The sequence below is a fragment of the Miscanthus floridulus genome, chromosome 12 (assembly GCF_019320115.1).
Source record: "Miscanthus floridulus cultivar M001 chromosome 12, ASM1932011v1, whole genome shotgun sequence".
In the NCBI taxonomy this organism is placed as follows: domain Eukaryota; kingdom Viridiplantae; phylum Streptophyta; class Magnoliopsida; order Poales; family Poaceae; genus Miscanthus; species Miscanthus floridulus.
In genome coordinates, this window is record NC_089591.1 from 18733112 (window position 1) to 18758946 (window position 25835).

General features: G+C 45.8%; 3 protein-coding genes across 4 annotated transcripts; 1 reads left to right on the plus strand and 2 right to left on the minus strand.

The window, feature by feature from the left end:
• The first annotated feature begins 4984 nt into the window (after nt 1-4984).
• On the plus strand, nt 4985-9297 carry LOC136497223 (uncharacterized). Of its 2 annotated transcripts, none has more exons than XM_066493013.1 (2): nt 4985-6282; nt 8928-9297. In XM_066493013.1, the coding sequence occupies exon 1, from the start codon at nt 5031-5033 to the stop codon at nt 6276-6278; it is 1248 nt and encodes a 415-aa protein (XP_066349110.1). In that variant the 5' UTR covers nt 4985-5030; the 3' UTR covers nt 6279-6282; nt 8928-9297. The 2 variants fall into 2 exon arrangements, with proteins under 2 accessions (XP_066349110.1, XP_066349111.1); XM_066493014.1 differs by having other exon boundaries at nt 8931-9297.
• A 1085-nt stretch (nt 9298-10382) lies between these two features.
• On the minus strand, nt 10383-11776 carry LOC136495596 (probable long-chain-alcohol O-fatty-acyltransferase 4). Its single transcript, XM_066491486.1, has 2 exons — nt 11750-11776; nt 10383-11340 (listed from the first exon to the last, which is right to left on the minus strand). Exons 1-2 carry the CDS (start codon nt 11774-11776, stop codon nt 10504-10506), a joined length of 864 nt encoding a protein of 287 aa, XP_066347583.1. The 3' UTR covers nt 10383-10503.
• Nucleotides 11739-14259, minus strand: LOC136497341 (cytochrome P450 81Q32-like). The gene is made up of 2 exons (XM_066493130.1): nt 13335-14259; nt 11739-12543 (listed from the first exon to the last, which is right to left on the minus strand). The coding sequence occupies exons 1-2, from the start codon at nt 14250-14252 to the stop codon at nt 11923-11925; spliced, it is 1539 nt and encodes a 512-aa protein (XP_066349227.1). The 5' UTR covers nt 14253-14259; the 3' UTR covers nt 11739-11922.
• Between the last annotated feature and the right edge of the window lie 11576 nt (nt 14260-25835).

Genomic DNA, 25835 nt, shown 5'->3' on the forward strand with positions numbered 1-25835 from the left:
TAGTGTGTTGTATTGTGAGATTGCATCGAGTGGCACTACATGATCGAGTTGCAAGCCGATGGTGCTTGTTACTCTTGGAGGTTGCCACCTCCTAGACGGCTTGGTGGTGGTCTCCATCGAAGCATGCAAAGAAGATTGTGTGGTGCTCTAGAGAAGTGATTGTGAGGGGGATTGTGCTCACCGTGGAAGCAGCAAAGAGCAACACTAGTAGAGCGAGTCATGAAGGGCGACAAGTGGTCTGGCTGGGTCAAGTGCTAGAGCTTGTGGTACGCACTCCACGTGGGAGAGTATGACTTGTAGGTCACCACTAGCAAGAGGACCGGCGACAACCTTGGAGCTTATCTCAATGGGGACTAGCTTGGTGGCAACCAAGTGAACCTTGGGATAAAAATCATCGTGTCATCCTTGTCTTCTTGTTGGTTTGCATTCCCCTTTACACAAGCTTATATTTACATTTCATATATTGTGCTTGTATAGTTGCTCTTATAATTAGTTGACTTGTATAGTTTGCTAGTTACATTCTTGCTAGTGTAGCATAGAAGTAGCTCCCTTGTGTGACTAATTTAGTTCGAGTAACCTTGTTAGTCACATTGCTTAGTTTGTGTAGCTAAGTAATTTGTGCTCTCTAATTTGGCATTAGTTGCCTTGTTATTGAGCATTGCTAGTGAGCTTAGGAGCTTTGTGCTTTTGCATCACTAGCATATGTAGGAGCTCCCTAATTGCCAAAGTACTAGTGCATAAGTTTGTATGACCTTGCTCTAGAATTGATTAGGTGAGCTCTAGCTAGCCCGGCACCTTTGTTGCCTAATTATGATCTTTATAAGGTGCTTGTGGACTTAGATATAGGGGTGTAGTCTTGGTTAGACCGATAGTTTTAATTCTGCATTTGTTTTGAATAGCCGGTGCGATTAATTTTAGAAAGGACTATTCACCCCCCCTCTAGTCCACCATCTCGACCCTACACATGGCTCAAAAGAGCCGTTACCCCTTTAGTGTGCAAAGATCATAGTGAACGGGTGCGCTGGTCATGATGACTAGACGTGCCAAGCCCTGCAACCGGTCACTCCCGGCTGACCATGTGTTGCTTGGATTCAACCAGGGCCGCTCGATCGCAATGATCGGCAGCCACGTGCCAATGGTCAAGTGATGACTGGATGAACTATTGGCTTGACTTGATGCTCCAAGCTACGTTCTATCACATGTTTGCCCGCGCTGCTGAGACACTGACCGGACGTGCTACTCCGTTACCTGATGCTGCACCACCACTGAGTAGGTCGACTCTAGAGAGGGTCCAAAGCCAACAAAATGTGACCGGACACATCATATCCACCATGCCCGGATGTAGGTCAGTGTCCAATCCCTCCAGCCTCCACGTGCCAAGTCCAGTGCCGCCACGTTAGTAACGACTGGACGCAGGAGCATTGCGTCCAATCACCTCCAGGCGCTAGCGTTCGATCATTTGATCGAGACTGCGCCTTTTCTACTTACACTAACCGGACATGCCCGGTAGTGTCTGGTCCTGCCAAGGCTAGTGTCTGGTCATCTCCAGTGACCTCTTTTTACCTCCTTTTCTTCACCGAGTTGATCCACAACAACTCAAACTTCTTCTCCTTTGTAAATGTGCCAACACCACCAAGTCTACAACAACTTGTGCGAGTGTGTTAGCTTTTCATAAACATTTTTACCAAAGGAGTTAGCCACTCAACTTGCCACGTCACTCGATCCTACCAACGATGCAAAGTTAGATCACTCGAGTGGCACTAGATGACCGATATGCAAATAAGGTTGACCCTCTTGATAGTATGACCATCTATCCTAAACCCGGTCATAAACTTCTCTACACACCTATGATTGGTGAAATGAAATGCCCTACAAATATACCTTTGCCTTGCGTATTCCATTCCATCTCCTCCAATGTCGATGCAACACATGCACCAACACGATCAACAATGATATGATCCACTTCATATCATCATGTTACCTTGTTGGTTCATTGATCTTGACCTCACTTGCCCTTCACCGTTGCATCGGTCCATCGGCGCCAAGACTTTGCTCAAGCATCCCGCCACGTGGTCCAGTGCTTCAAAGCCTCTGACTTACCCTTCACTCTTGCAACCGGTCCATCAAGCCAAGCCTCATCTTGATCTTCTCCACCTTAGTCACATGACTCTATGTCATGTCTCATATGCAATGAGCTCATTTATTACATATTCACCTGTGGACTGATCTCCTAGTATTCTCACATAACCACATATTAGTCCACCTAGGTTGTCACTCAATTTCCAAAACCAAACTAGGGACCTTTCAGCAGTGACCACCCAGGCCAAACCCCCAAAACCCAAGTCTTTGGAAAAAAGCAGCGGTGGCACCAGACATAGGGCGGTGGTGACCACCCTGGTTTTCCATTCTCTCTAGATAAAAGGAGTGGTGGCACCGAACAGCCCCCAGTGGTGCGCCGCCGTCCCAAGGGCGGTATACACCGATCAGGGCGGTGCCACCCCCTTCTCTGCTGCACAGAACTAAGGCCAGGTGGACACCACCCTAGGAGTGGTGGTGCCACCGTACAGGCAGGGGCGGTGCCCCCAGGGTAGCACTCTATGCCAACAATGCCTCCTTTTCGCCACCTTTGCAAATGTGTTAAGAGCAACTCCAGCAGGGGCACCCAAATCAGGGCCCCATTTTGGATTTGGGTGCTCACCCCCACTTTTATTGGCCCAACAAATTTCTTCCATTCCAGCAGCAGGCCCAAAACAAAGCCCCCAAACTTCATATCAGCAGACAATGATATGGGGGTCCCACACGTCATTGAGTGAAACCTTTCTTCCCCACGTCCTCTCGCCACACATAGGCTAGGCAGGGGCAAGCGGAGCGGGCAAATCGTCTATGAGCAAGCGCCATCATGGGCCATCCGTGTCCGCGAGCATGCACCGCTGCCGCCCATCCATGTCCGTGAGCTACCCCTGCGCGATGAAGGGGGCCGCGAGCAGGGCCACAACGGCCATGGGAGGGAGAGAGAGGGAGCCATAGCCGGAGGGAGGGAGGAAGCCGTGAGATATGTTGGACATGCTGGAGGAGCAAGGGACGCTGTCGGAAGGAGGGAAGGTTGTGCTCGCTGGAGGCATCCTCACCGGAGAGGAGGGGGCTACGCTTGCCGGAGAGGAGAGGGTTGCGCTCTCTGTTGGGGTCTATGGCAGGGGCGGCGAGCTCGCACGAGCGCACGACAATGCGAGCGGTGCGGTTCAGTACGAGCGCGGGGGAGGAAACAGGAATGGGGGCTGGGGTGTTGGGTTAATAGGAATTGGGTCTGAGGGAAAGATTTGGGTGCCCACCCCAATTTTAGGGTTCTAGTAGGGACCCTGCCGGAGCTCATTTTTTGGCCTGAGCGCCCATATTTAGCTATGGGGGCTCAAGTAGGGGTCCTGCTGGAGTTGCTCTAACACTTCAAGTGTTTCACCATCACCTGCCTATGTGTTAGCATTTTCACAATCATTTTTCAAAGGTTAATCACTTCTCACCGATTGTGCACTAGGCCTAAAATGCAATGTAAGTATTCCAACACCTAGTGGCACTAAATGATCGAGTTATCCAATAAGAGCTCCCCTCTTAATAGTACGACCACCTATCCTAAACATGGTCACACTCACTAAGTGTCATGACCACCAAAACAAAATGTCCCGATCAAATATACCTTTGCCTCGAGCCCATTTTATTTTTCTCTTTCTTCTTTTCCAAGTTCGGAGCTTGATCATCATCACATGTCCAACACCTTCGCCATGGACTTCATCTTTGCTCCACACTTGGCTTGGACCAAACCTTTCTCAATTCCACACTTAGAGTATAAGGGTAGTCCAAATGGGTTTCATCAATTAACCAAAACCAAATTAAGGCTTTCAGGTGATCCTGTCAATCTTAAAATATGTCCATTTCATCTTTGCGATGTACTCATAAGAATAGGGCTTGATCTATACTATGTGATTCAAAAAAAACAACTAATTTACTATTTTTCCTGTTCCAGAAAAAAATTCACGATGAGTTACTTCTTTAGCTCAAAAATTGTTCCAATGTTTTATCTAACTAAAATTTCTAATGAAGGGATCCACTATAAAAATAAAATATTATTTCCTGTTAGCTACTCCTTCCTTCTGTCCCATAAAGAATTGCATTCTCAATTTTCGAGAAATCAAACATTTTTCTAAGACTTTGACGAATTACATACAAGAAACTATTTATGTTTATTATGCATAACAAGTATCGTTACATTAATAGTTAAATATATTTTCATAATAAGTTTATTTAGAGATATAAATATTGCTACCCTATGTGACTCTCTTTTTGATAGAGGAAGTAACATGCACGACAACGTCTATCAACCAATGAACCAAGTGAACTTCTGACGTTTATTCGTTTTTTATTTTATGAACAAGTTGCACCCTTAGTCTAGTGTATTGCACCTATTCTACCTTACTCTCTCTTCTTTGCACCTCTAATTAGATCACACGTTGGAGTTGCCCTAACAGTTATCCGCTGATAGCTGGCCGGTAACGTGCATACCGTTTAAAGTCTTTGTAGTGGGAATAGACGGAGGATTCCTAAGCTTTTGTAGCCTATTTTTTTCAACCAAAACAACAATAAGAACACGTGTAAAGCTAAAACCAGCGCAGCGTAGCGCTTATATCTATCTAGTTTGCTTTGACAACGGTGCAAATCCTCACATGACATGAGAGCCGTAAATAAGAAATCGAGCTGTCTAAACTATTTTTAGTGTTCTACTAGGCTTCTAGCCATGCTGTTAGCTCGCCGAGCGCACAAGTGTTCCCTCCAACGCGGGCCTTGGGTTGGCCTTTGGGCTGAGAATAGGTCGGGTCCCTCCTCACAGCCACAGCCCACAGCTGCTTGGGTGACTCACACAGCGCCCATTTCGGAAGCCCGACGTTCTCATTTCGGAAACCCTTAAAAAAAGTAGAAGAAGAAGAAAGAAAAAGAAAAAGAAAAAAACCCTTCCGGATCCGTCGCCGCTGCCCTTGCCGCCGATGGTCGACCTGGCCGAGCTCACGGACGACGTCCTGGCGGACATCCTCCTCGAGGTGCAGTCGCCGCGGGACCTCGCGCGCGCCTCTGCGTCGTGCTCCTCCTTCCGTCGCGTCATCTCCAACCCGCACTTCCTCCGCCGGTTCGGCGCCGTCCACGCGCCGCCTCCGCTCGGCGTCTTCTGCTGCTACCCCGCCTGGAGCGGCGGGGTTGGTGGATCCCAGTTCTACGCAGCCCTGCCGTCGCACCCCTCGGCGGCCCTCGCCCGCGCGCTCGCCAGTTCAGCAGACTTCTGCTTCAACTTCCTCCCGCCGGCCGCCAGCGACTGGCTCGTCCGCGACTGCCGTGACGGCCGCTTTCTACTCGACCGCGTCCGGGACTTCTCCACGGCCTTCACCGAGGTCGCAATCTGCGACCCCCTGTTCCGGAGGTACCGTCTGCTCCCGCCCATCCCCAACGACCTCGCCGCTTCCGTGGAAAACCCCTACGTCCAGCGCGGCGGCGATGGCCAATTGCAGTCACGCAGCAGTGAAATCTTCCTGGTTTCTCGTAGTGATGATAGTGTCAGTGAGAACGACACGGCGTTCACTGTGATCTGGATGGCATGCTGTCGAGGGAAGCTGGTAGCGTTCTTTTACTCCTCAGAGTCACAGCAATGGTGTGCACTTTCACCGCCTGAACACTACGCTTTGAGCACCAGAAGAGTCATGGGCGTTCGACTAGGACAGCGCAACCATGCTCATGAGTGCTTCTACTGGATGGTAGCTCTCACACATAGGTGGCTTGTGTTGGACACACGCAAAATGGAGTTCTCCATCGTGGACATCTCACCTGTCCTGACAGGCCGTGCAATGATGTTCAGTAATCAGATTACCACTCTGGAGTCAAGCGATGGCCGGACTACCGTTGTGGTCTCCGATGTTTTCCGGCCAGATAGAAGATGCATTCTGTATTTTTATACATTCTTGTATTTCAGCGACCGGTGGCAGCTTCTGAACAGAATCACCTTGCCTGAGGAATGGGGGTATCGATTTAGAGGCATCATAGGTGCTGCTGAGGGATACTTATTTATAAAGCTAGATGATCCTAAGGAGAACCTGAATGATCAGATTGAGCGACATGTTGAGTATTTTTCGCTTGATGTCAAGACAATGCAGCTTGGGAGTTTCTGTCGGACAATCCTTTTTACTGTGACTGAAGCCTACCTTTATTGTGGTTTTCCCCCATCATTGTCGCTGCCTTCTATATGATTTGGTAAGTCATGATCCTAACTTACTGGTGACATTTATACAGCTTTGGTGTTGATATCGTATCAGTTACCGTTTGGTAGTACACTTTTTTTGTTTAAATGGTTGTGTTCAGTCACTAATAAACTATCGTTTGGTAATTGGTAGTATGCTCTTTTAACCCTTTCACCCCTAAACTTTTACTGAAATTGATATTTGAGTACAATAACTCATTTATAATCTGTAAGTATTTCAATGATTTTTTTTCTTGTTCTCCACCTATGTTCAATGAATGTTCTTATCAATTGTTGGCATGGAAGAATCAATTAAACTTGGAAAAGTTTTTCTTCCTTTCTTTTTCCTTTGCTGTGTGGCTCATGTCAGTTTTCATATCTATCTAACCACAACTTACTTGGGGATAAACACTGGTTTGGTGTTGCTTTTCCATCACTATACTATGTAAGATATAATGGCAAAGAAAAACGAAGATGGAAAGAGCATAAATTCTATGAATTTGTATACTGAAGATATAACATGAAACTGTCCAAATCTACTGGAGCAATAGCTTGTACACATATGATTTCAATTTACAGTTGAGTTCTTTCTTTTAGGAAAAGGTCTTTAAATTGAACTATTTAACGATGGAATATTTGGTCATAGCTAGTGTCATGTTAGGCTGCATGTACAACAGCTGGCCTCAATTTGTTGAGTTCGTTAGCGTCAGACTAAGCTCTATAGAGCATTTAGCTCCTACTTGGATTAAACAGTAATAAATCTCTCTAGTACATCCATCTCTCCCTGTATCCCTGACCTGGTAGCTGACCACAGTTCCTAAGCCTGTCATGATGATACACCCACAAACAGACCTGCATGTGACAACCTAGTTCATTTACCAAGCTGGACTGAAAAAGTTCCTTTCAGCATGTCCCAGGTCTACATCCCACCGCTTAAAGATTAATGGATATGAGCTTTTAAATCTTTACATCGTTATGGACCCTTGGGCCTTGGCTAACCTGCTCTCACTATCCCTTTCCAACTATGAGAACTTGTTTGCTTCTTCAAAGATGAACTCATCGATAAGAATCTTTGAGATGTTGAAATCTACCAAGTGAAATAAGTTGGTTTAAGATTTAGTGCAATTGAAAGATCACCAATTTGCCATTGTGCTTGTGGAGGTACTGGTGCAAAAGTCATTTTTGTTGCAATATGAATCCTTTGGAGGGCATTCCATGTAGGCATGGGCTGAAATACGCTACACCAAACTAACTGAACTGTGCCAAATTTTTTTGGTGCTCAGTGTTTCTTGCGGTTGGGGAATCACTAACTATTTGGTTTGTGGTGTTTAGTATGGTTTTTGAGTCTCTGAAGCCGAATCACCGAAATCATCGAATGTCCAAGCACTAGCAGGCAACCTGCTGGCCGTCAGCCCATCCTCACAATGTCCCAGAGCCCATGTTATGATTTGCTCCCCAGCCTAACCCTATGACTCCCTATGCATGGATCCAAGATTGCAACTCCCCTCTCCATCTCCAATCTGCATGACCGCAAGGCAGCGGCCATGATGAGTGCACAAGCCTCCATGGACACAATAGAGGCCAAGATGAGTGATGAGCAGACGGCTCTGACTCGCTCGCTACTCTACGTCCAGGGGTGTGCAGGAGGCCATGAGGAGTGGTGAGCGGATGGCCATGATCGGCACGCTAGCCTCTGCAGGCGCACAGTAAGTTTTAGGGCCACAGTGGACATCTCCCTTGTTTGGACCCACCTAGACAGCAGGCATGCAGGCAGCCAAAGGTGAGCATACAGGCCTGCATGGTGAGCTTGGTGCCTTTCGTGCTCAGCTCTCGAAGCTTCTTCAGATCTGAGCTTGGGGTCTCTTATACATTTTCTTTCCTTAATTTGCTTACCACGTGTTCGTTTTTTGATAAAAAATGAACACCACACCGCAATAACCAAAACAAAAGTTCCGATCTAGATCGGAACTGCGCCGGAGCCAGGCCTGTTTGTTGTCTGTGTCAGGCCTGTTCCGCACTGTTCCAACAAAGCACTGGGCCCAGACTGTAATGGTACTGACCCCGGCGCAGTTCCGATATAGCTCTTCCCATGACACCATCAACCAGGGTTCAAACCCTGGGTCTCACAAAAAAAAAAAGCTGGGTGTTATGCTGCTTTCCAAGTGTTTCTAGGTAGTCTAAGTCTTTGGTCCCTTTTCTTGAGGGGGAGGTCTTTCCCATGGGTCGAGTTTTTTTAACGTGTCAGAAATACCATTACTAAAACCAAGGCTTTGTAGCAGTTGTAATTGTGGTCGCAAAGGTTTGAACAGTGCAATTTTTTTCCTCATTTTGTTAGTAGTCACTTTACATTCTGCTGTGAAGCTGAGACTACGATTTTGAAGATTTAGTGCCTTTATATATACAAAGTTTGCATAACTAGTATCATGCTTACATGCTTTACTTTTGTGGATAGATCAAAAGCTTTCTGTAGCAATTGACCTGGTCGTTGTAAAACCATCTGTTGCTCTTGCTAACCTGAATAAATTATCATTTATGTACATTACAATGATTAGGATATGATCGTTCTTGCTCTTTCTAATTTCCTTGCTCTTGATGAACAAGATTGCTGTTGGCAGAGTTAATAATAGTGACATTTTCTTGTCTTCCGTGTTGGTATTAGAAGGAAAAAGAATGGCACCACAGAATGTCTGTTGGGACTAGTAGAAGGAAAAGAATGGCAAATGAATGGCACCACAGAATTTGTCATTTCCTTGGACTGCTACGACGCTGCATTCAGGAACCGAGGAGGCTACTCTGATTGGCACCTTACCTGCGATTTTGTTAAAATAGACACTCCTACATTGGGGCTCTACTATGAAAACTATTGGGTACTATGACCATCTTGTATTTCATAATTTGGGTCAAACTCCTCACAACTCTGGTGACGAAGATTGGAGTGATCTTTCTTCGTTGCCATTACAAGATGTTGAGTCTATGGTCTTTGTTGTAATACTTTTGTTATCTTTGAAAATTTTATGGAAGTTGCTATATTTTAGGTGCCTGAATTTTCAAACTGTTCAGGTAACAATCTTATACAACTAACTAGTACAACTAGAAAGAGAACTCACTAGAGATAATTTATATTTTTCTATAGTTAAAAAATAATAAAATTATTTATTGCTTGAACAAAAATAAAAAAAATCAGGGACTTGAGATATAAAAGTGAAATTTTATACTATAAAATTTAAACTTTAGTTTTTTGCTAACAGTTAGTCTTATTATATGAAAATGTATACTATAAAAGTTGGTACATTGGATTTTTTATTTAGAAATATTTCTAATGATCAAACTTTTATTGCTATAAATTATATATATTAGTTAATAAGACAAATTAGTGGGTAAAGTTGATCTTGAAGACTGCACCTAGTCAAATTATGTCTTATGTTTTGGGATAGATGAATTATGATTTTCTTTTTTTTTTCCGTAACCATGTGTATGTATGTATTTCATTAAGAGGGAGTATAATTTGGATTATAGAAGCATAAAACAGGCTCCTGACGGTAATGAGGATTACCATCAGATGCCAATAACCGAAAACTGATTAGGTGACATTACAAACCAAATTATGATTTTCTTTTGTTCCTGCACTTTTAAATAGGTCAGCCCTGGTAGAGAATAGTCCCCGCCAAAGCTTGTTTCAAGCTTTTGCTGTAAAGTGTAAACTATAACCTAGGAAAACCAGCAACACCATGCTTATTTTGCTTTCCTGATGGCAATAATCGTTTTTGTTTGACTTATAATCCGATACAATGATATAGTGACATAGTTAAATAGATTGTTCTAACCGTTGTCGTAATCGTTAGGTGGCGTTTGGGAAATAGGAAATGGGGGTTGGAATAGGGAAATGAGCGGCGTGATAGATTTTTATCTGATGTTTGGATAATGAAAAATGAAGATAAGGATAGAAAAATAAAGACTAGCATATCCCCGCCTTTTATCCCGATGTATTTCCTTTTCCCTATCCTAATCCATATCCAAACGTTTCCACGCCATGAGCTCATGCATGCATGATTTGCAGCGTGTACCCCTGAAGTTCATGAATCATGACCGAGCCTTACGTTTGACCATATGTGGCAAGTGATAGGCAACATGATTACTCTTGGTCTCTTGCGATGGTTAGCATCAACAAAATGTCATCTTGGAGCATACATAATCGAGTGAAGTAATCTCAGCACAATTCTCAACCATCATATAAGTCAGCTGGCGCAGCACGAATAATGCCGACTTTCAAGGTTTGAGGTGCTAAACATACGCAGCTTTCGGCCGGCGTCGTTGAAGAACGCCCCCACCGCTGCCCACTCCTCCAGCAGCACCTCCTCCGTTCCTTCCCTGCAGATTGGCGGGAAGAAGAGCCAGAATGCCGTGGCGGCCACGAACACCACCACGAGCAGCGTAGCCACGGGTCGCGGCGGCGGCCGCCGCCCCCACTCCGCCCACCGCCGCACGCACGACTCCTCGGCAACACAGCACACGCCATGGAGCAGGAAGAAGGCCGTCATCTCACTGGTGGGTGGTCGCAGGGTGAGATAGTACATCGTGACCTCGTGCATCAGCCCGGACACGAGGAACGTGGCCAGGACGGCCGGTGCCTTCCCGGCGCGCGCGCGCACGGGGTCGTAGACTGACGGCCGGAGGATGGCCGACACCATGAGGTTCCACCGCCGCCCCCAGAAGTCGCGCAGGGACGACGCCAGGTACGGCCTGTCGAACTGCGGCTCCATCTCCATGCCGAGCGCGCCGCCGGCTGCCGCGATGCAGGGGAGGAGGAAGTCCAAGAAGCAGTACATGTGGACGCCGTACAGAGCGAGGCGAATGTAGAGATGCAGCTGGTTCACGTACTGGTAGGCATGGAGGATGGCGGCTATGACGGCGGCCTTGACCGCGCACGAAACGAGGGAGACCGATTTGGCCCTGCTGCACGCTGCTGCTCCGGCGGCAGCGCCGGTGCCGCAGCATCTGATGAGCTTAACGGGGAGCGCTGTGGTGAAGACGAACGGGAGAACGGGGAGCGCGGGGTCGAGCGGGCCCCGCTTCTATATTAGGAACCATAATTTTATAGTTCTTTCTTAAGTGAAATAAGTTAAAATAGGTTGTATTTAAATTGCTCTTTGCCTGCAAAAAAGTTCTGATTTTTTAAAAAAAAAATCATTTATATGTTTTTATGAAAAAAATATTTTTTTGAATCAGAATGTAGTCTACTAGTTAAACGGTTTTACGAAGTGATTCTGATTCCTCACCACGAACGTTTCTTAAGAGAATTTAGATAAAAACGTTTTCTACGAGAATCCTTAGTCAGATACTTGAGGCGGGAGTAGTACTGATAGTCTGATACTCTCCTGGATGCTGGGGAAAACTCTACTTCACTGTAAAATTGTGAACTCTTCCATTATACCATCTAGAAGTTGTGGAACTCTGGCTCAATGTAGAACTGCATAGTACTACTTCATTAAAAAAAGTATACAAATGCATCTCGTTGTCGTGGAAGAGGCCTTTATTTCTCGTCCGAACAGTGATGCAGATTAGTTTAACAATGCAGTGATCAGGTTGGTGCCAGTCGTTGTCTCGCGGAGCAAGAGGGGTTGCAAAATAAAAAATCAAAATCCAAACGCTTGTGATCAGTGAAGTTCCGTTAGCGGTGACACCATCTCCGTACGCGGCCAGTAGAACGCCTCCAACGGCACCGACTTTGGCATGGTCACCCCGGACGCTTCCGTCATGTCGACCTCCTCATCTCCGGTCCTCCCCCACTCGAAGCACTGCACAAGCGTGCCCAGCGCGAGGCCGACCATGTTCACGGCGAGGCCTTCGCCGGGGCACCGCCGCCGGCCCATGCCGAACGGAAGCATCCATTTCCCGTCGCTCTTCCCGCCCTCGAACCTCTCGGGCGAGAACCTCTCCGGTTCCTCCGCCCACACGCGCGGGTCCCTGTGCATGGCGTGCACATTGACGAGGAGCATCGTCCCCGCCGGGACGTCGTAGCCGCCGACGGGGCAGTCGGAGGCCGACTCGTGCGGTGCTAGGAGCGGCGCGACGGGGTGGAGGCGCAGGGCTTCCGTGACGATGCACCTGAGGTACGGAAGGTTTGGCAGGTCGGCTTCCTCCAGGATGCGCGCTGTGCCGACGACCTCGTCGATCTCGGCTTGGGCCTTGGCCATGGCGGCGGGATGATTTAGTAGCAGCGCCATGCCCCACTCGATGGTGGCCGACGTGGTATCAGTTCCAGTTTGCAAGATGGACTGTTTCCAACAAAGATATATTGGACACCGGTCAGGATTATGTTACTAAAAGTGAAGTGCATGGTCGTTAACTTGCATTTATATATCGATAATAGTCGTCTTATATATACTGTAACAAAACAATAGTCGTTACACGTAATATATATCATTTTATTTAAGTTCCTAGTTGTGGCTGTTAATTTTTATTTTTTTTCCTCGTTATGTGTTCGAACCTGCATATAGCTCACTGGGAAAAAAATAATGGGCATGTAACTGAGACAAATTTGCTATGGGGAAATCCAAAATCACTCTGAATATGTTTAGGTATTTGTTTTCGAACCGTTGGAGTTGGAGTAATATAATATAATAATAACATGTACTGCACACATCGCGATCATGGCTGTGCAATGTAAACAATGGTTGTGTGATGTACTGGACCCCAACAACCATGCATGATGGCCTGTCATTGTCGTGCATCTTCCGTCCATTCACTAAACAATTGGCCTCATATCTCCACCTCAAAGATTTGGCCATGATTCTAAAGTCTTAAGCACATGCCTACCTCCATCCCAATGATCTGGCCATGATACTACTACTAAGCAAGTCAACAAACAGCCTACGCACCCAGTAATTCCGTAAATCCTACGACCTGTGAAATCCACTACAGTTCGTTGCTATGTTCAGTAGTTGAGAGAGATTACTCTGTTTCTTTTCTTCCACTATACAATAATATGTGAAAGTGTGAAACTGATTGTACTACTGTCTCTAATTCTTGCAAGTTGCAGTACGATTTGCAGAACAGAATAACTCACCAAGCAGAGCGCTCTGATGACCTTGTCGCTGTACGCCTCAGGGTCAGATGCCTGCATCTCCAGCAAGTCGCCGACCATCGTCTTCCCCAGCTCCGTCCCCGCCGCGGTGGCCGCCCGGGTCTCGTCGATAAGCCGCTGCGCCCACTCGTTCCGCGCCTTGGACAGCCTTATCGCGCGCTTGTTCACGCCGCCGATGTCCACCAGCGCGAGCACCGGCACGAAGTCCTGCACGTTGGATGCCCCGTGCATCGCGAAGTACTCGCGGACCATGGCACGGAACCGCTCGGCCTCCTCCGACGCTGCCGCCGCGCCGTCGCCGTAGTACCGCTTCCCAGCGATTACCCTCCCCACAGTGTTCAGCGACAGCTCGAACGCGCGCGCCTTCACGTCGCACCGCACGGGCCTGGAGGCGGCGGCGGCGGCCTTGAAGAGCCGGCGCGCCATGTCACGGACCTCGCTGGCGCGGACATCCGCGGAGCGGAGGACGCGGTGCGAGGAGAAGACGTCGACGGTGGCGATGCGGCGGAGGTTGCGCCAGTTGGGCCCGTAGCTTGAGGAACCCAACGTGGTGTAGTCGTTGGAGAGGTAGCGGGCGGAGGGAAGCCGCGGGCGGTTGGCGAAGGTGACGTCGTGGGTGGTGAAACACTCCTCGGCGACGGCGGGGTCGGCGACGTGGAGCACGCGGCGGGAGCCGAATCGGAGGAGGAGAACCGGACCGTGCTGCGCCGCAAGAGCAGACAGCGTCCGGTGGAGCGGCTTCTTCAAAAGGTGCAGGTGGCCGATGACAGGCAGGGACGGCGGGCTCGGTGGGAGGCGACCGTGGCGCTTCTTGTTCTTGATGAGGCTGTGCAGGAGGAGAAGAAAGAGGGTCGTCGCTAGTGAGAGAAAGAAGAAGGAGAGTGTCATCGTGGCCACCATGGTTGGATCCTGGCAGCGCCGGTCCTATGATTTTGACGGCCTCTGGCGAATTTGTAACATAAAATTTTAGAGTATATAGACTAATTTTACTTTATAGAGAAAGAAAAATCAATAATATATTTTTAATTTAATATGTCTGATAATTATCGAGAGCGAGAAACAACGTAGACTAAAAGAGCAATATATTTGTACTTCTAGAACTAATATGATTACCTTAAAAGAAGAATAGAACTCCATCATATCCACTGCTTCTTATACAAAGATACTTCTTCGAGCATTTCTTGATGCAAAATCATAAGGACGGTATCGAGATCAATAGTGTCTAAGATATCCTTCTTGATGGTGCACATAGTCAAACCATTTAACCTTTTTTGTGACATAGTTGATCTCAAATAGCTCTTCAACAACTTCAATTTTGAGAAATTTCTTTCGGCTGAAGCTACAGTCACAAGTACAGTTAAAAGAATTCGATAGGCAACTGAAATATTTCATAGCAATCTGCATCAATAACAAATTTTAGAATCTCTAGCGCCGACATCAAAGAATCTGGCAAAGTCACTTGCAACACCTTTAATTCTGAAAAAAAATCATTGATCTCAATATCGGATAAGTTATCATGAGAAAAATTTTCCACAAAAATCTTGCAGTGCAACCAAAGATCAACTTCATCCAAGGATTTCAAATTTTCTAAGTTGAACAAGAACCCAAAAACATTATCAAATGTTGTCATCTGCTCAAATCTACTAGTCAATAAAGCAATTGCAGAATCAATCATAACTAGAAAGTACTCTCTTCTAAAGGAGTCCACAGCACGTCTTGTCATTGTCTGTGCGGGACCTACGGGATACCACACAAGGAAGGGAGAAAGATCTAGTCTAACTAGGATTCCTCCCACGTAATCTTAGTAATAGTATTATTCTGTAATCCTACTAGGGTTCTTTTATTGTAACCCGACTAGGATTATGATCTCCTGACTATATAAAGGAGGACAGGGTTCCTAGAGACGGGACCTTGAAATAACGCAACGCAACGTAACACAACACAACACTTGACAATCAATCCAACGCAAAGGCTAACGGCGACTACATGCAGGGCTATTACTTGATCAACGATCGAGGGTCCGAACTAGGATAAATCGACTGTCTCTTGCGTTAACCGTTGAGTTCCGCATACGCTGAAGCCCGAACATACTACCCCGGGTACCCCCGTGGCAGGCTATCGGTGGTGAAACATCGACAGCTGGCGAGCCAGGTACGGGCTTTCGGCAACTTTGCATCCAAGAGCTCGATGGACCTTGACAACATGATCTTCTCGACAGGATCAACCTTCATCTTCGGTTCATGGATCTGCGAGGCAGGTGACAAGGCAAGCTCCAAAGCCGTCTCCTCGAAGATTCAGATCATCATCAGAACTTTTTTATTTCAGCGACAACGACAGATCAGCTTGCTGGAAGATTCGCGCAGCTCGTGATGTCCAATCCAACTCAGATTTCGCGACTTCACGCATCCAATTTAAACTCGGGCTCCGCTTTCGAGGCGGAGTCTTATCCGAGTTCTTTCAGAAAACCGAGTTCTTTTCCGATAGGGCTCCGGAACACGACATCAACCTATCAAGAATACAACTCAGAGTACACTCAAAGTACTCTAAAGAAGACGGGTCATTTTCCGTTCGGTCTCGGCAACATGGCAACGTCTTATCGGGCACAGCTTGAAAGACCTCTTAATCTAGTGCTTGGAATACCACTGACAGGAGCTCAGAAAGGTCTCGTACTAACCGTAACATCTCAAGACTACATCATCCACTAGCCAGGTTCTGTTCCTGAGGATAGCAATACCCGCCTAGTTGACACAACAACGACAACAGCTCTACCCTACCAAGAAGGAGACTCAATCTACGACCCTAAAGCCTCTACTGAAGTTATCAACAACTCTGATAGTATGGAAACTAACACTGATGATAGAACAACTCACGCTCGAGAAGTATTCATGATTCGCCGTCCTCGATCACCATTGGTCCCCCAGAAGCGCCCGATGTCAGGTCTTTAGATGAATCCAAATTCAACATATCACCATTTACCCAGGGGCATGATGGTGAGACTGAGAGTCAGAGGCAAGCCAGAGAGAGAAAGAACAAATTAAAATAAGGACGTCAATGCCGTGCTAAGTAGCGCAAGGAAGATTGGATCAAATATGAGTCAGACCTAGCCGAGTACAATAGAAGAAAATCAAAGCGAGAGGTCGAAGAAGGACGAGCAGCGAATACACCCTACGAAAAGATCCAAGAAGCACTAGAAGAACTCAGGGCGACTTCACATCCCAATGAAAAACAAGAACAGCTCCGAGACTTCCTCCGATCAACAGTCCTAAGGACACACAATGGAAGGACCCGCTCAAGACTACCTGATAGGTCAACATCTCATGAGCAGGAAGAACAAAATCAAAGGAAATCCGCTTTTAAGAGACTTGGACTAAGTGGAAGTCACAACAGAGAAAGTAGAAGAAATCATAGTCAAATGACCGAGTCGAACAACCAAGAAAGGCCAGAAGCAAAGCACCTACTCGGACAGCCACGCAAAACTACTCTCACCAAGACAATAGTTGGTAAGAAGGGGGCGCTGAATCAGAGTACACAGAAGCTAGAACGCACGATAGATTCTCCTATTTTGCAAACAGACTTGCTTCAATACGACTGCCTCACAAGTTCAAGCCATCCAACCACTCCAAGTATGATGGCAAGACCGAACCAAGGCAGTGGCTCAGGATTTACTCGCAATCAATTGAATTGGCCGGAGGAGACGATGACATCAAGACCTTGTTCTTTCCCATGGCCCTAGAAACCATGCCCCTTCAATGGTTTGACAAATTGAATCTAGGATCAATAAAAAATTAGGAGGACTTGCAAAGAGCTTTCTGTAAAAATTTCGCGGGTATCATTACACACCCAATCACCCACGTGAGTTAAAAGGACTCAAGCAGAAAGGAGGTGAAAGTCTCAAAAATTACTATCGATGATTTGGCGAACTACGAGCTCAAGTACATGACATCACCCAACGAGAAGTAATCAAAGCTTTCTCTCACGGAATCATGGCTAGGTGGCAATTTCAAGACTTCTGCAAAGAAAACCCAAGAAATAATGAAGAATTCAGACAAACAGTGGAAAAGATGATTACCGCCGAGGAAAAGACACGAGAAAGATTCCTGGATAGAAACAACCGAGACAACCCAAAAAAGCAAAATCATCGAAACAACAGACATCAGGAAAGAAAACGTGGACCTGACAACACCGTAGCAGTGACTGACAAATCAAGGAAGTTTTCCAAGCCCAGAAAGTATGAAGACATTGAAAACATACGTTGCTTCTTGCACCCCAAAGGAAATCACACCATCGGAGATTGCTACACCTTCAAAGATCGATACACAAGGAAAGATAGTAAGGAGAATACCAAAGAAGGCAATCAGAAAAAAGAAGAAGACAACCACGAAGATAAGGGATTCTAAAAATCTAGGGGGATAGTAGCAGTAATCTTTGTCGGGGTTCCAGATTCTAGAAGAAAACATCAAGAAAAGCTAGCGTTATGAACCATCATGGCAGCAGAACCAGCTACACCAAGATATCTCAATTGGTCACAGTATCTAATCCAATTTTCAAGAGAAGACCAATGGACTAGCATAGGAAACGCAGGCCATTATCCACTAGTTCTAGATCCAACTATTGCCGGTATGACTGTTACGAAAGTACTAATCGATGGGGGAGCCAGACTCAACATCATTTTTTCAGAAACTCTAAGGAAGATGGAACTACAACTCGCTGGGATGATTACACTAAGCACGTCTTTTTATGGCATAGTACCCAACAAGGTAGCACTGCCACTTGGACAAATCACTCTACCAGTTACTTTTGGGACTCCCTCGAACTACCGTATAGAGTTCATCAAGTTTAAAGTTGCGGACTTCGATTCATCATATCACGCAATCCTTGGGCGCCCAGCACTAGCAAAATTCATGGCAATACCACATTATCCGTACCTATTGCTTAAGATGCCAGGGCCTAATGGTGTCCTTTCCCTTTAGAGTGATTTGAAGCGCGCTTTTGACTGCGATGTTCAGGCAATACAAATTGCAGCAAAAGCACATGCCGCCGATGAAAGAAAAGAAATAGCTACTGTTGCAGTAGAAATGAGCCCAGAAGAGCTAGTGATACCGGCTAAAAAACCCAGTATCCTAGCACCACCAAAAGAAGCCGACGTCAAGCAAATCGACCTAGGCACCGGTGATCCCTCCAAAACGGCAACCATCAGCGCTCACCTATCGGCAAAATAGGAACTCGCGCTCACCAACTTTCTTCGGGACAACTAAGATATCTTCGCTTGGAAGCCGGCCGACATGCCAGGGGTCCCAAGAGAGTTGGCTGATCACAGAATTGATATCAATGAAGGCTCCAAGCCTGTGAAGCAACGACTACGACGATTCTCACCCGACAAGAATGCAGCAATTAAAAAAGAAATTACAAAACTAATGGCAGCCGAATTCATCAGAGAAATCCTCCATCTAGATTGGCTAGCAAACCTAGTTCTGGTATAGAAAAAGAATACGGACGAGTGGCGCAGACGAGTGGCACATGTGTGTCGACTACACAGATCTCAACAAACACTGTCCGAAAGATCCGTTCGGGCTACCATGCATTGATCAGATAGTTGATTCAACAGCAGGATCTGCCCTATTATCCTTCCTTGATTGCTATTCAGGATATCACTAGATCACATTAAAGGAACAAGACCAGAGCAAGACATCTTTCATCACTCCATTCGGTGCCTACTGCTACAAAACCATGTCATTTGGACTCAAGAATGTTGGTGCCACTTACCAAAGAGCTATCCAAACGTGCCTTGGTGATTAGATTAGCGAAAACGTAGATGCATACGTGGATGACGTAGTATTAAAAACAAAAAACCTAGATACACTAATTGAAGACTTAAAGCAAACATTCGAAAACCTAAAAAGATAGAGGTGGAAATTGAACCCAAACAAGTGGGTATTCAGAGTTCTTTTAGGACAACTACTCGGATTCTTGGTCAGTCATTGTGAAATCGAAGCAAGCACCAAACAAATTAGAGCCATAACAGAGATGGGCCCTCCTTGAAGTGTCAAAGATGTGCAGAAACTAACAGGCTGCATGGTGGCCCTCAATCGTTTCATATCAAGACTAGGCAAAAAAGGGTTACCTCTCTTTAAATTGCTAAAAAAGACAGACAAGTTCGAGTGGACAGAAGAAGCCAACGAAGCTTTCAAGAAGCTCAAGGCATACCTCACCTCCTCACCCATTCTCACACCTCCGAAGAAATACGAAGACATGATGCTGTACATTGCGGCAACTTCTACTGTGATCAGCACAGCGATTATCGTAGAAAGAGAAGAAGAAGGGCATGTATATAAAGTACAACGCCCCATATACTACATCAGCAAAGTACTGTCAGAATAAAAAATCTAGTACCCGCATGTGCAAAAACTACTCTACGCCCTCCTGATCACTTCACGCAAGCTTCGCCACTATTTTGAAAGCCACAAGATTACCGTGGTAACAGATTTCCCACTCGGAAACATCCTACACAACAGAGACGCAACAGGGCGCATATCTAAGTGGGCAGTTAAACTTGGTGCTCTCAATATCGATTTCACCCCATGGAAGGCAATTAAATCTTAAGCCCTAGCTGATTTTGTTGCCGAGTGGACATAAATTCAACAACCTATGTCAAATACCATCCTTGATCATTGGAAGATATACTTTGATGGATCACTCAAGCTAGGCGGAGCCGGTGCAGGCGTTCTCCTCATTTCTCTAGACGGAAAGCAACTCAGGTACGTCCTTCAGATATTATGGCAAGCTACAAACAATGAAGCAGAATATAAAGCCCTCATCCACGGGCTATGAGTGGCAATTACCCTCGGAATCAAGCGTTTACTCATTTACGGCGATTCAGCAGTAGTCATCAATCAAGTCAACAAAGATTGAGACTGCACCAAAGAAAACATGGGCGCTTACTGTGCTGAAATACGAAAGCTCGAAAAACATTTTCAAGGATTAGAAATTCTACACATCCAGCGCGATTCTAATATTGCGGCAGACGTCCTCACCAAGCTTGGATCAGACAGGGCGAAGGTCCTACCCGGTGTATTCATAGAGGAGTTATCAGCTCCCTCTATCAAACAACCCGGTGAGATAACCCCTAAAATTTCAGCTAAAGGTACCCAGATTTTGGTAATCACCACTTCATGGACCCAGGTTTTTATTGATTACATCAAAGAGAATAAGTTGCCAGCGGAAAAAGAAGAAGCTACCCGAGTTGTTCGCAGAAGCAAGAACTACGTCCTAGTGGGAGACAAGCTCTACAGAAGAGCCGCATCATTAGGAGTACTCCTAAAATGTGTCTCATTTGAAGAGGGCAAAGAGATCCTAGATGAAATACACTCAGGTTGCTGTAGAAATCATGCCGCTTCAAGAACACTAGTCGGTAAAGCATTCCGCACCGGATTCTACTGGCCAACCGCTTTGAAAGATGCAGAAGAACTTGTTAGAAGATGCAAAGGCTATCAAATGTTCGCAAGACAAGCTCATGTGCCAGCTCATAATCTCATCTGCATCCCACCCGCTTGGCCTTTCTCCTGTTGGGGGTTGGATCAAGTAGGACATCTCAAGAAAGCAAAAGGCGGTTTCAAGTACATCTTCATAGCAATTGACAAGTTCACCAAGTGGATTGAATACAAACCACTCGCAAAATACAGCGCAGCCAAAGCAGTCGAGTTCATCCAAGACATTATGCACCGTTTTGGCATGCCCAATCGAATCATCATAGATTTGGGTTCTCCCTTCATAGTCATAGAATTCTAAAGTTGGGCATAGGACTATGACTTCAGAATAGATTACGCATTAGTCACACATCCAGAGGCCAACGGATAGGTAGAAATGGCTAATGGACTCATACTAGCCGGATTAAAACCAAGATTGTATGAAGAACTAGTGGACTATGGATCAAAATGGATTGAAGAATTACCCAAGGTCGTATGGGGGCTACGGACTCAAATAAGCAGAGCCACCAGATACTCACCTTTCTTCCTGGTTTACGGATCAGAAGTTGTACTACCTGCCGACTTGATCTAGACGTCACCAAGAATAGAACAATACGACGAAGGAGAAGCAGAACACACCCGAAGATTAGAACTCAATAGTACAGAAGAAGTCAGAGTAAATGCTACCCTTCAATCAGCAAGATACCTCCAAGGATTAAGACGCCACTACAACAAGAATATCCAGCATCGATCACTACAAGTCAGAGACCTAGTACTAAGAAGAATACAAAAAACTAATGGATGCCATAAACTACTCAGTCCATGGGAATGTCCTTTTATCGTCACAAAAGTCACCGGACCAGGCACATACAAGTTAATAACCAAAGACAGAAAAGAAGTCAACAATACATGGCACATCAGCCATCTAAGAAGATTCTACGCATGAAAACAACTCAAGGGAAAATATATATACAAGCCACAAGAGATCAATGTTCATGATCAATAAAGATGGTGCTCATCGACAACATATGTACTATCATGACTTATCAATATTCATGATCAATAAAGATGGTTCTTTCTAGACAACATATGTCTTATTATGGCTTTTCCCGAGTTGTTTCCAATGAGCCAAACCAAAAAGCAAACCACCCAAACCAAAAAGCAAAACAACTGAAACTAAGCTTGAGCATAAATCAGAGCAATTTCAAGACAAGACCCTCCAGCTCCTTGTTCCAAATAGCAAGAGGCTCGGGGGCTACACTCAGAAGATCCCAAGAAGTGCTACATGGTTTTACTCAAGAAAGCACTCGGACGACGCTTGTACCTACTCGGAGGAACAAGATGAGGCTTCCAAATCTCTACCACGAAGTGCTCGGGGGCTTGTCGATCCTAGGATGTTTTTGCAACCAGAGATAGGACCAGATGCTGACCACACTCCGAGTTAAGCCAAAAAGAAGAAGCTGGAGATGTCCTAAGTCTTTTCAGTACTAACAAGAACACAAAGTTTGTCGAGACAACGATCTATACCGAGTTGTTTACATGTCACAAACAAAAGCCAGACAAGCACTCGACAAATCAAGGAAGTCTGTCAAAACATCAATCTACATATACCGAGTTGTTTATGAGGCACAAACTAAAGCTAGAAAAGCACTCGACAGATCAAGAAAGTTTGTCAAGACAATGATTTACCTAAGCCGGGTTGTTTACGGGACAAAGAAATACAGACAAAGAAGACATCCATAAAAAATAAAGAATCTCCATTCAGTCTTCAAGTATAGTGTTTTATTACAGAAGCTGGAATACAAAGGTCAATTACATCAAGCATTGTCATCAGGAGAAGAAATACCAATGTTAAGATTATCTACAATCTTCCTAGCTAAATCATCGACCTCAGGCTCCAACTTCTCAACAGCATCCAGATACTCTTGACTCTTGGCTTCATTAGCAACCTTGGACAAAGGAAACTCCGGAGAAAGAACTCGGACCTAGGCAAGAACATTTTCTGGTACACAGATGGGCACACCTCTTCATGAACTCCTAGAAATAGGTCGGCACTTGGGGAATGAACTAAGCCCAAGAATGACCATCATCTGCTGGAGTCCGGAGAAGGTTAGCTACTGACCGAAAAGACTTCCACAAAACTTTCCAGTTCTCAGTAGCCATTGCCAACTTGCCAGACAAGTCTTCAATGGTTTTTTTGGGCCTGCACAAGATCCCTATCAGCTTCACGCCTAATCAACTTAGCAAGCGCGAGTTCTTCTTCAGCTTGAGTAATTACCTCCTTAGCCTTATTGTGGCTAGTATGAACAAGTGTCTTCATCTCCTCGATACCCTCTGAGAGCTTCTACTTTTCAACTCGGAGAGCTAGACCAGGCAGCAAAAGACAAGTCAGCAGAAAGGAAAATTTGAATACAAAAGGAAACAAAAAAGAACTCGCAATACCATGGCACTCTTTCTTCATGGCCTCCATGTTTTTCAAGGCCTCCTGGGCAGCTGCATCCCTCTGCTTTTTTGCCTCAACTACTCAGGCACGGAGAGCCTTCTCCTCCTTCTGATGCGTCTGACGCTCGGTCTCCAACTCGGCCCGACAGAGGTCAAGCTCTGCCTTCAAGGTACTCACCTTAGAAGACAACATTTTCTCATTTTCAGACGAGAAAAAGAAGCCGGTATGATCATGAGAAAAAGACTGAGCAAAAAGAGAGAGAAAACAAGACATAAGGACAGAAGAAAAACAAACATTTAAAGAAAGAACTGCAGAAAAACTTATCTGGAGCTTTTCCCCAAAAGAAGTCGCAAGGGTCAACAAGCTTCCCCAAGCAGCGGTTAGCTCCGACCATTGACGAGTGGCATCAAATTGCTACACCACGTCATCAGCCAAAAGCGGACCACCAAGAAGAGGAGAGGGAGAAGCCGGCCGATGTAAAGAAGGCACGACTAGGGCAATCTCTTGGGAAGCCACGGCCAACCCCTTAGTTGAATCTACCGCCATGGCCACGATCACCTCAGGAGTCAGCAAATTAGCGGCTACATACTCTATCCCCCTCACAGCCACCTCGATGACCGTGCGTTCCGAGTCCTGAGACTCAGTACATAAGGGCGCGCCAGAGGGCTGATAAGAAGTCGACTGAGGGTTTAGAGAAGACGAAGGCCTAAAAGTTGACAAGGAAACTCAACAATAAGAATAAGAAAAAAGGGGAATAGAAGCAAAGAAATAAAACCAGAATTCACTCACTCAGCTATCTTCTTCTTCATAAAACCAAAAGAAGACCTCGCAGGGGGAACCACAGTGGCAAAAACATCACTGCCACCCTGCGACAGGAGCGGTGCAGCCGGTACTGGAGCCTCAGAAGAACTCAAACCCAATGACCGCTTACTACAAGAGAACAAGACCAAAGTCAAAACAAAAAGAGGGGTTCAACAATAGGAAAACAAGAAAAGAACTCACCGACGAGTAACGAGGGTAGCATCATCATCCTCTTCTTCCTCACTCTCGACCAAGGCCACCATAGCACCAACTGAAAAAGGACAAAAGTACTCGGTCAAAGATAAAAACAAACAACAAAAGGACAGAGCATATTAATATGCTCACCTAAGAGCATGCTAGCTATAACTGGAGTACCTAGATGAGTACTCGACTAGCGAGACTTCTTGGCAGCAGATAGAGTAGAAGAAGAACTATCCGCTCGCCCCCTCTTTCCGAAAGTACAAGGAACTCGAGGAACTGGATGAGAAACATACTCTACATATACATCAAGGTTTGCGGAAGAAACACTAGGAAATATTGTGGTAGTCTAAAACTTACTGGCCAAGGACGCCCTAGCAAGACTACCCCCAGCCTCCACATTTGCAGGGAAATCATCAAGGGGAATTGGATCAGTGAAATTACGCCCCAATTCCTATAAAAGAGTAAAACAAAAAGACAAGGAAGATTAAGCAAAAAGTGGATATGACAAAAGACATTCAAAAGCACTCGCATAAGAAAAGAACAACTCATAGCAGGGGGTGGGTTGTTAGCACTGTACTCAAGGACAGCAAGTGGGATGACGCTTACTCCTTTCAGCATCTTCTGAAGATGCTAGAGCACCTCCTCATTAGTCAACTCAAGGGCAGGGACCATACGAGAAGGGTCCTCTGCCCCAGAGTACTCAAAACCGTAATGTTCTTGCTCCTTCAAAGGTTGAACTCGGTGGTGAAGAAAACTAGAAATAATCCTAAAGCCGATCAAGTCTTGCTATTTCAGAGTGCAAATCCTCTCAAGAAAAGGCTTGATCGTCTGGAGCTCAGCCGTCGTCACAGGATTATTTTCCCATCGGTCATTAACCAAGGGACCAGATCCAGAATGAACAAAAAGAGGAGGAATCAAGTTGGCGGCATAAAACCAGTCAGCACGCCAATCCCTCATAGAATCAACTAGATCATAGTCAAAGAATTTGCTCTTAAGACCCTGGCGAAACTGAATCCCGCAGCCACTGAGAACATTGGTGTCATTGCGGTGGGGTTGGGGCTTCAGGCGAAAGAAGTAACGAAAGAGGGAAAGAGAAGGAGGAATTCTAAGGAAAGTTTCACAAAGATGAACTAAAACAAAAAGATGAAGGACAGCATTGGGAGCAAGATGGTTCAGACTAATCCCAAAATAGTTGAGAAATCGGTGAAGAAAGGCAAAAGCAGGAATGCAGAGACTGGCACGGATAAAGGAGACAAAAAGAATAATCTCACCAAGGCTTGGAGCAGGGACCTAATGCTCGCCTGGAGCTCTCCAATTGGCAATATCCTTGCTCTAAATCAGACCATCGCTAACAAGCTCGCGAAGCTGATCTTCAGTTGTTGTTGGAGCCGGCTAGATCTTCTGAGCAGCCCTCATCACCATGAATTCTTGATTTTCAATAACGGAGAGCGATGCTTCCTCGTCGACAAAGGTCGCCTAGGACTTACTCGTTGACTTCTTCCTACCCATATACTAGCAAAGGCAATGGGGCACTAAGAATAGAGAAGGCTCAGACGACAACGCTCAGATGACGGC